General features: G+C 48.4%; 1 protein-coding gene and 3 non-coding genes across 5 annotated transcripts in view; all 4 read left to right on the top strand.

Moving 5' to 3' along the window:
• Positions 1 to 8,119, top strand: part of Ctc1 (CST telomere replication complex component 1) — a 21,942-nt gene extending 13,823 nt beyond the window's left edge. The window contains exons 11-23 of one of the 2 annotated variants that reach the window (XM_021176913.1): positions 1,437 to 1,563; positions 2,235 to 2,349; positions 2,442 to 2,757; positions 2,851 to 2,940; positions 3,162 to 3,355; positions 4,957 to 5,045; positions 5,141 to 5,315; positions 5,738 to 5,815; positions 6,480 to 6,624; positions 6,724 to 6,788; positions 7,155 to 7,320; positions 7,417 to 7,543; positions 7,678 to 8,119. In XM_021176913.1, the coding sequence (XP_021032572.1) occupies positions 1,437 to 1,563; positions 2,235 to 2,349; positions 2,442 to 2,757; positions 2,851 to 2,940; positions 3,162 to 3,355; positions 4,957 to 5,045; positions 5,141 to 5,315; positions 5,738 to 5,815; positions 6,480 to 6,624; positions 6,724 to 6,788; positions 7,155 to 7,320; positions 7,417 to 7,543; positions 7,678 to 7,817 (1,827 nt within the window). In that variant the 3' untranslated portion in view covers positions 7,818 to 8,119. The remainder of the gene's footprint in view (positions 1 to 1,436; positions 1,564 to 2,234; positions 2,350 to 2,441; positions 2,758 to 2,850; positions 2,941 to 3,161; positions 3,356 to 4,956; positions 5,046 to 5,140; positions 5,316 to 5,737; positions 5,816 to 6,479; positions 6,625 to 6,723; positions 6,789 to 7,154; positions 7,321 to 7,416; positions 7,544 to 7,677) is intronic. The other variant, XM_021176914.1, reaches the window with a different exon arrangement.
• A 525-nt stretch (positions 8,120 to 8,644) lies between these two features.
• On the top strand, positions 8,645 to 8,718 carry Trnai-aau. The gene has a single exon. It is a non-coding gene; the product is annotated as a tRNA-Ile (tRNA).
• A 403-nt stretch (positions 8,719 to 9,121) lies between these two features.
• Positions 9,122 to 9,203, top strand: Trnas-aga. The gene has a single exon. It is a non-coding gene; the product is annotated as a tRNA-Ser (tRNA).
• Positions 9,204 to 9,498: 295 nt separating this feature from the next.
• Trnat-agu lies at positions 9,499 to 9,572 on the top strand. The gene has a single exon. It is a non-coding gene; the product is annotated as a tRNA-Thr (tRNA).
• The last annotated feature ends 428 nt before the right edge of the window (positions 9,573 to 10,000 follow it).

The following is a 10,000-nucleotide window of genomic DNA, read 5'->3' on the forward strand; positions in this document are numbered from 1 at the left end:
ACTCACTTTGTAGACCAGGCTGGCCTCGAACTCAGAAATCCGCCTGCCTCTGCCTCCCGAGTGCTGGGATTAAAGGCGTGCGCCACCATGCCCGGCGCTTGCCCGGCGCTTACTGACTTTCTAATTAGACTGCTGTATCTGTTCCTGCGCCTCACTGATTTTTCCTTTTTACAGCAACTGGGAAGAATGAAAGAAATTGTAGCTAGAGTCAGGTGTAGTTACACATGCCTTAATCCTAATGCTCAGGAGGGAGAGATGAATGGATCTCTTTGAGTTAGACCAACTGGACTACATAGACCCTGTCAAAAACAACAAGAACAACAACTAAAACCATGGTGGGCATGGTGGTTAGCCTGTTTCGGGCTAGCTAGAGATGCACAGTGAGACCTTGCCTCAGAAACAAACACACAAACAGAACAAAACAAAAGAGGGTGGTGTGTATGGACCTGGAGAGATGGCTCAGTGGTTAAGAGCACTGGGTATTCTTCTTTCAGAAGGTCCTAAGTTCAATTCAGAGGTCCTGAGTTCAATTCCCAGATACCACATGGTGGATCACAATTCTTTCTTTGAATTATTTCATTTATTTTGTGTATGAGTACACTGTAGCTATCTTCAGACACACCAGAAGGGGGCATCGGATCCCATTACAGATGGTTGTGAGCCACAGTGTGGTTGCTGGGAATTGAACTCAGGACCTCTGAAGAGCAGCCAATGCTCTTAACAGGTTGAGCCCTCTCTCCAGCCCCTGCAACTCTCTATGAAGGGATCTGATGCCCTCTTCTGGAATACAGGTGCATACACAGACAGCGACTCATCCCTTAGAGAGTGGTGACCTGAGCTTGTTCCCAGACTCTGCATGGTGAGAGAAGAGAGCTGACTCCCTCAAGTTGTCCTTTGACCTCCACAAAAGTGAAATGACATCCCCCACCCCCAGTAAATGTAATAAAACAAGCCCCCAAAACTGTAGCTTGGAATATAGAATTCTGTTGGGTTTTGCTTTGCTTTGTTTTCGTTATTGCTTTTTTTTTTTTTAACCTGAGGGAGTCTTGCTGTATAGCCCATGCTGGCCTCGAACTCCCAGAGGTCCTGCTACCTCAGCTTTCTGATTACTTGGACTACAAGTATGTATGTATGTACCACCGTGTTCAAGAGTGTAATTCAGTTCTTACTCTTACACGTGTGAGTGCTTGCCTTTGTTGCTGTTAATGTTTAAAACAGCACATGACACATGGTAGAGGCTCAGTAGAGTTTTTTATTTTTATTTTTAGAGAGACAGGATCTCTTTGTGAACCTTAGCTGGCCTGGAACTCATAATGTAGACCAAGATAGCCTCCCACTTAGAGCAGTCTTGACTCTGTCTTCTGGGTTCTGGCTTATGCCCAGTCTTTGCTGATTGTTTAATAAATATTTAACGGCTTGACCTTTATTTCCTGCAGGTTTTACTTGGGGTCCTGGTGGCTTCATCTCGTAAAGGTTGTCTGGAGCTTCGGGATCTAAGAGGTTCACTGCCTTGTATCCCCTTGACTGAGAGTTCACAGCCCCTCATTGACCCGAATCTCGTAGGTGCGAAGTTGAGAGGTGGGAAGATGGTGGTGGTGGGAGATAGAGCTCAGTGCAGGGCGCAGTGAGAGAGGGAGCGCCTGCTGGGCTTCTTTAATGATATTGGTCAGCTACATGGGGAAGTGTGAAAGGCTGGTGCTGATGGAGAGAAGGAAGAGGAGCCAGAGCTACAGCTCCCAGCATCCATCTCTCCTACACCACATAGCTCCTAAACACTTACCTTCCTGTTTCCTATATTCATAATTAGAAGAACACTGGTCTCACTCGACTTGTTGAGATCCATAAAAAGGAGGCTGGGATGGTGGGCCTTTAATCCCAGCAGAGGCAGGTGGATCTCTGTGAGTTCAAAGTCAGCCTGATTTACATAGTAAGTTCCTGGACAGCCAAAGCTATAAAATAGATCCTGCCTAAAAAACAAACAAAATAAAAACAAAAACAACAAGGGAAACATAGAGAGGAAAATTTGTTAGATTCAGAAAAAAGGCATGTCACAGGCTTGGGGAACGAACAAGAAAAGGCCTGGAGTATTCTCTGCTTGGTGTAGTTGCCTAGGGGCTGAGATGATGAGGTGTGGGCGGTGGCCCAGGATGGCACAGATCTATCTGCCCATGGGTTCTGCTTCACTCCTTTCCACAGTTTTTTTCCTGCTAAGATAGAAACCTTCCTTCATCTAGGCTGCCTGGTGCGGGTAGAGAAGTTCCAGTTGGTAGTAGAGAGAGAAGTCAGGAGCAGCTTCCCTTCCTGGGAGGAGATGGGCATGGCACGCTTCATCCAGAAGAAGCAGGCCAGGTCAGCTCTCGGGAGCCGGGCTTCCCTTGGAGAAGAACCTGGTGTTTGGGGATCCAGGGTCTGAATCACTGAAGATCTGCCTCTTCCAACAGAGTCTACATCCAGTTCTACCTGGCTGATGCCCTGATCCTGCCCGTGCCTAGACCTACCTTTGGTTCAGAACCATCTCAGACAGCCTCCTCCTGCCCAGAGGGACCCAACCTGGGACAGAGCCGGCTGTTCTTACTGTCCCACAAGGAGGCCCTCATGAAACGTAATTTTTGTCTCCTTCCGGGAGACAGTTCACAACCTGCAAAGCCCACCCTGAGTTTCCATGTGTCAGGAACTTGGCTTTGTGGCACACAGAGGAAGGAGGGTTCTGGATGGAGCCCACCTGAGTCTCTGGCCGTTGAGAACAAGGAGCAGAAGGTAAGCTGGGACTCCAGGTTCCTAGGGCCTGACCTCCCGTATGTACCCTGTGCTCCACACTGGAGTTTGATGCTGTGCTGTCCTTCTTCATAGGTCTTCCTCATCTTTCTTGGCTCTTCAGTTCGATGGTATCCGTTCTTGTACCCAAACCAAGTGTACCGACTCGTGGCTCCTGGCCCCTCAGTGAGTGTGTTCCTCTTGCACATCAGAAAGCTAGTTGGGTTGGACTCTGGAGCAGACATGTGCGTGCTGGGTCCTCTAGGTCTCCTGGAATAGGCAGAATTTAGGGGGACTGAATCATCTGTCTGTAGGGATCTCTTTCTTCACCAGGCTCTAGGAAGAAGTCAGCACGGGAGGACTTAGGCCTAGGCACATGCTGAGGCAATTGTCTTCATGTTTCCCAGCAGACACCAGTGTTCGAGACAGAGGGCTCATCTGGCACCTCTCGCCGTCCTCTGGAACTGGCTGACTGTGGATCTTGCCTCACTGTCCAAGAGGAGTGGACCCTGGAGCTTGGGAGCTCTCAGGACATACCTAATGTACTGGAGGTCCCTAGAGCACTGCCCGAGTCCTCACTGGCCCAGCTGCTCGGTGACAAGTAAATATTGTCCATTACCTCTGGTCCTCTTGGCTGCGCTCTGCTCTGTTCTGCTCTGCTCTGCGCTGGCTGGGCTGAGCGAGCAGTGTGTGTGTTCTGTGTGATGTCAGTGTGAGAGGGGGTTCTCTTTCAGTCTTTCTTGTCACTGTAGGAATAGTCACAAGTGTTGTCTCCTACTCTCTCCCTCCTCACCGAGCTTTTGCTGTTGAGACAGGGTCTTGTCTTTTGGCTGGTTTTGAAGTTGCTATGTAGCTGAAGATGACTTTGATTCCTACCCAGCTGAGCAGATGTTCTCACAGTTAAGGAAAAGCTTTAGCAATAAAAGGAAGCAGAAACAGGAAATGCAGGGAAGAAGGTGGCAGTGTAGAGAAGGACCTGCGTGCACCGCGTGTGGTCGGTAATGAGTACAGAGGCGTGGCACTTCATAGAGGATTCTCTAAGCGAGAACAAGGGAAAATGTTTCCTGTGTGAAAAACTCTACTGGACTGTGTTTTTATTACTAAAACTGAATATAAGCCAGACATGGTGGTATACATGTTTAATCCAAGCATCTGGAAGGCAGAGTCAGGTAGATCTCTGAATTTGAGGCTACATAAGGAGTTCAGGCTGTCCAGGGCCAAATGGTCAGTCGCTGTCACAGAAGAGGAGGGGGAAAAGTGGCCATAGAGGACTGGAAAGATGGCTCTCTAGAACTGGTTGTCATTTCAGAGGGACCACACCGGGGGTTGGATGGTGGTACATGCCTGTAATCCCTGTAATCCTAGCACACCCAATCTAGAAGAGAGCTACCATTAGTTTTAAGATAGATCTTGTCTAAAAAATAAACAAGAGAAGGAGGATTGTGTCTAATTTTGTTTTGTTTTTCGAGACAGGGTTTCTCTGTATAGCCCTGGCTGTCCTGGAACTCACTCTGTAGACCAGGCTGGCCTCGAACTCAGAAATCCGCCTGCCTCTGCCTCCCAAGTGCTGGGATTAAAGGCGGGCGCCACCACGCCCGGCTGTGTCTAATTTTTATGAGACTGATATTTATTATTAGAAGTGAAGTAGGCTGGAGTTCGTTTGCAGGGTGATAAACACTTTTAATCCCAGCATTTGGGAGACAGAGGCAGGCATATCTCTGAGTCTAACACCAGCCTGGTCTACACAGCATTCCAGGACAGCCAGGGCTATGCTGAGAAACCCTGTCTCAAAAAATAGGAAGAGAGGTCAGGGAGGAAGTTAAGGTAGTGTATATGTGTAGTCATTTTCTTTGGGGACCGGAGACAGGAGAATTGCTGAAGGTTTGAAGCCAGCCTTCAACCTTCATGTAGTAAGAGCATGCTACATGGTGCTAGGATGTCTGTGCACCAAGACCCTCAGAAGCCAGAAAAGGGTACCCAATCCTCTGGCACTGGGGTTACAGACAGTTGTCTCAAAGGATTAGAAAAAGAAGGAGAAGAAGGAAGAAGAAAAGAGTTGTATTTAAAGTGAATGTTTTCCTAGAAACCTGCATCTTCAGGAAGTGTAAGACTATAAATGATGGAGAGCTGGGGACGGCTCCTTTTCTCTCTTGGGAGCTGATCTCTCAGTTGTGTTTCCTCATGGATCTCTGTCTCTTTCAGCTCCCCCAATTCCTTGGTATCTTTCTCTGCTGAGATTTTGTCTCGGATACTGTGTGAACCACCTCTGGCCCTTCGCCGGATGAAACCTGGTAATGTGCTATTGTCTGGGGAAGAAGGTTTGAATTGGAGGTATGGGACCTTGTAGTCCTGGCTGATCACTGGCCACCCTTCCCTCTGTCCGTAGGGAATGCTGGGGCTATTAAAACAGGTGTGAAGCTAACAGTAGCTCTAGAAATGGATGACTGTGACTATCCCCCTCACCTGGACATATATATCGAAGATCCACAGTTGCCTCCCCAAATAGGACTCCTTCCAGGAGCCCGAGTCCTCTTTAGCCAGCTGGAGAAAAGGATTTCCAGGTGAAGATGTATATCGTATGGCCACGCCTCCTTTGCTTACTGATGTCCTCTTGAATATTCACCCCCACCTAACTGTGCCACAAGGACGTGTTTTCTTTGCTTTACTGTTTTGTTTTGTTTTAGGACAGGGTCTCACTATGTTGTCCTGGCTGATTTGCAACTTCCTGTGTAGCTCAGGCTAGCCTCAAACTTACAAGCTTCCTCCTGCCACTGCCTCTGTCTCCAGATGCCAGGAGTACTATGCTCAGCTTTGCTGTGACTGACTGTTAGTCTGCTGTCTGCTGTTCTCTCTGCTTTGATAGAGCTCTGGATATGCCCCTGGGGTAGAAGAGTTAGCCCAGCCTGGAAGTCGTGATCCCAGTCTCGCCTCCTTCCCCAGCCTGACTACTCTGTCCTCATACCCACTCCTCTTCTCTCTGCAGATCCAACATTGTTTACTGTTGTTTCCGGTCATCCACTTCTGTGCAGGTCCTGAGCTTCCCCCCAGAGACCAAAGCCAGGTCGGTGTTGAGCCCCTGATGTCTACATTTCCCAACTTCACACTGACATTTTCCTCACGTGCCTGACCCTGGAGCGCCTGCCACAGGTGTAGACGTCTCTGATCGCGGGGAGCACTTTTTTGAGTCAGAAGGGTTTCATATACTGCAGATAGAAAAAAATACCCAGTACCCGTTACTTGGAAAAACTTGAAGTTCTAAGCTCTTGGAGGCTTTTTTCTCTCCATGTATGTCATTCCTGACAAACATCTTGGTATTCAAGCCTGAGAAATACTTGGTGGCTCTTGGAGATGAGGAACCAGAGTGTGGCAAGGGCTGTGGGCTTCCAGAGGTACATAGAACTCACCACTGTCCCTGCTCCCATCCCTGTGCTTGTTAAGACCAACTAGATTAACCTTACTTTCTAAACTCCTCTGCCTTGACTTAGGGTTTTGAGATTGTTTCACTATGTAGCCTTGACTGGCCTTGAACTCAGTATGTAGACCAGGTGGTCTTGAACTCAAAAAGATCTGACTTTACCTTCTGAGTGCTGGGATTAAACTTCCATGCCTGGGTAACCCTGCACTTTTGATGGTACCCTAAAGTCTGTGCTGGGTTGTTGGTATGTGTCGGCACGCCCAGATTCTTGTGCCTGTCTGCTGCTTGACATTGGTCTCTCTGTTGTCAGTGCTCCTCTGCCCCACATCTATCTGGCTGAACTTCTCCAAGGTGACCGGCCTCCCTTCCAGGCCACTACCTCTTGCCATATTGTGTATGTCCTGAGCCTTCAGATCCTGTGGGTGTGTGCTCATTGCACCAGCATCTGCCCCCAGGTACTGGGAGAGGACATGCTGAGCTGGGGGTGAAGTGCCAGAGTGCTGTCATTGGAGGAAGAGGACTTTTCCAACAGTGTTTTGTTTTGTTTATCCCAGGGTAAGTGTAGTCGCCGGGACCCCAGTTGTCCATCTCAGAGGGCTATAAGCCAGGCCAACGTCAGGTAGGCAACTTGTTACACTGCTTATTTCCTAGTTATGCAGTTTCTGGTGTCTACAGTGGCATGATTTTTGTTTAGTACTTTTTTGAGTAAGTGGGGTATGGTAGGTACACCTGTAATCCAAGCATTGAGTAGAGAGGGTGGTGTTGAGAAAGGAGAATTTATGTGAGTATGATATCAGGCCAGCGGGGCTACATAGCAAGACCCCATCTCATCCTCTTACCTCCAATTTTTTTTTTGGGGGGGTTGTTTTGTTTTAATGAAGATAAAGTGAGCTATGTAGTAGCAGCGCTGTGCTGTTGGAGGTCTGTTGGGTCTGGGGACTGTCCCTGTGGGTTTGCTCGGGGAGTTTTGCTTCCCTTCTCTTAGGCTCCTGGTAGAAGATGGCACTGCAGAAGCCACGGTGATCTGTAGGAATCATCTTGTGGCAAGGGCACTAGGGCTGAGTCCTAGTGAGTGGTCCTCCATCCTCGAGCATGCCAGAGGACCGGGGAGAGTGGCCTTGCAGTTTACAGGGCTAGGAGGCCAAACAGAGGTAAGTACTGCTGCTCTGATAGATGTTCAAATTCTTGGGGGTTTGGCACGTGGTTAGAAACCTGGGTTCCAATTAATCCTGAGTTTCCCTTTCTAGTCTGCAAGCAAAACCCATGAGCCCTTGACCCTGCTCCTCCGGACACTTTGTACCAGCCCCTTTGTCCTCCGACCCGTTAAGCTTTCTTTTGCACTTGAAAGGAGACCCACTGATATTTCCCCACGAGGTATGAACAAGGTGGACAGGTCCTAAAAAGGAATGTGGATGGGGGCTGGACAGGGGCTTTCTAGTCTGGGAAGGAAAATGGCGGAAAGGAACTAAAATGAAGAACACACAGGATGTTTGCTCTTGCTGTCTCAGAACCTTCCCGGCTGCAGCAGTTCCAGTGTGGAGAGCTCCCTCTGCTGACCAGAGTGAATCCCAGGCTCCGACTGGTCTGCCTTACTCTGCAGGAGCCGGAGCTCCCCAACCCTCCACAAGCGTCTGCTGCTTCGTCTTGATGGCACTGCCTAAGGTGGCCCCAGAGTTTACAGGACCCCACACACTGGAGTGAGGAACTCCCGCCCCGCTGTGATTTCTAGTTATTCTGGTGTCAGCATGCCTTGGAGACACTGAAAACGGCAGATCACAGCATGATAATGGTGTTTCCTCCAGTTGGGGTAGAACACCTACACTCAGAGGTGACCCTCCCTGAGTGCTTGGGTTCTGCCTTGTAGAGAAAGCAGAACGGAGACCTTGCCCCTTATGATTGTATTGTGATAGGCCCTTTGGGCTACAATAAACTTCTTTGAGGACTTTCTGACCTGTGTTCATCTCTGAGGTGCCATACCTAAACTGATTACCTTGCTAGTTTCCCACCAGTGTGGATGGTGGAAGGTGGTTTACTGAGCTGCAGGTCCAACAGAGGAATGGTAGGAAGGAAAGTCAGACCTCACTAAGAGTATCAATTAGGGAGTGGGGGCAGGGTGTCGAGAACAGGGGTATAAGGTGGTCTCAGCAACATTTGGCAGGAGTGGGGTTCATGTCAAATGTCAAATGTTTGGAAATACAGAACAGAAGAGCCAAGGTGGGGCTGGGAGGTGGGGGAGGAGCTGGACCAGGAGGCTGGAATAAATGTTCTTTGGGTTCCCCAGAACCAGACCTCAGGTAGACCTTTGGGCAACGGACAGCAGAGTCCCCTGGTTCTTTGAGTTGCTGCCAAGGTGGCGGTGGGGGAAATCGTCTCGGCTATATTACCTTCATGCCAACGATTTCCTTGTGTATTGTAAAGTTGGAGATTGCTCCAGAACAGACTTGGGAGTGACTTTTGAGTGTCATTCTAGCAGTTGGCCGGTTAGCTCAGTTGGTTAGAGCGTGGTGCTAATAACGCCAAGGTCGCGGGTTCGATCCCCGTACGGGCCAAAGTTGAAATTCTTTTGTTTTTAAATACTTTTACCTAAAATATTAGTTCCTGAGACGTCTAATTACAGAACGCATCGTTTGTAATCTCTTAAATCCTGAACTGTTAGCGCTATATAAGTGGGAAGGAATACATCCCAGAGCCGAGAACGCAGGGAAGTCTGGGTCGCCTTTCCTGCGTCTTCCTTTCCCACGCGATCTTTGCGTGGAAAACCAGAGACTTGGGGAGGATCTGGAAGGAGGGTCTCGAGGATGTTCGGTGTAAAGCCTAAGCATCTGTTCCCGTCCAGCTTTGGCTTTCGTGCCACCTTTCTACCTAACAACATCCAGAGCTAAAAAGATTATGGTTACAGAAAGAACGTGAGAAGTAACAAAGGCTTAGGATAAAAACAACTTCAGAACTTCTGTAGTCGTGGCCGAGTGGTTAAGGCGATGGACTAGAAATCCATTGGGGTCTCCCCGCGCAGGTTCGAATCCTGCCGACTACGTCTAGGAGTTTTTTTTTTCCTTTGCCCTCAGTTTTTAAAAGTTTCGACTGTATTGTAATTGTTTTTGTCCCAGTAAGAGCTGTGCAACACTCAAAATGTCCCTTCAGAGTTCTAGAATCTAAGGTTAATCGTTCATCTCCTTTGAATGTCGAATATTTTAACACTAAAGGGAACCTCATAGACAGAAGGACGAAGCAAACCTAATATATTTCAGGCTACCGGATAGGAAATTGCCATTTGCATTGTGAATCGTATATTCCTGTAGTACATTTTAGTAGAGTGTCTTTTTGTCACTGGCGCCGTGGCTTAGTTGGTTAAAGCGCCTGTCTAGTAAACAGGAGATCCTGGGTTCGAATCCCAGCGGTGCCTTTCTATGTCCTTTGTATCAATGTAGTCTCTTCTGTTTTTAACTGGGTCTAAATAACCTTTACCAATTTTATATAAAAGCAAGCACTGCGGGTCCTAACCTAAGAAGTTCCCCTTTCCCATCCCACTCCTACATAATTCCTCCAATTTCTCAGCCCACCCACTCTGTTATCCTTACTCCTTCCCTATCTCTATTAATTTTATATTTATTTCTTTCTGTTTGAGGCCTCATGGTTTTATACTTTGTAGACAAAGTTATACAGAGTATATGTTAAAATTTGGTGTGGATTCTAGATGCAGTCCTGTAGCAGGCAGGCCTTTCGTGTGCGGTTACGACTCCAACCCATCTGTATCCCCACATGGAGCAGGTAAGGGTGGGATCAGCCAGACTCAACAGGCCTGCCACCGCTGAAGGGCTCAGACCTTCTGGG

The sequence above is a fragment of the Mus caroli genome, chromosome 11 (genome assembly GCF_900094665.2).
Source record: "Mus caroli chromosome 11, CAROLI_EIJ_v1.1, whole genome shotgun sequence".
Classification (NCBI taxonomy): domain Eukaryota; kingdom Metazoa; phylum Chordata; class Mammalia; order Rodentia; family Muridae; genus Mus; species Mus caroli.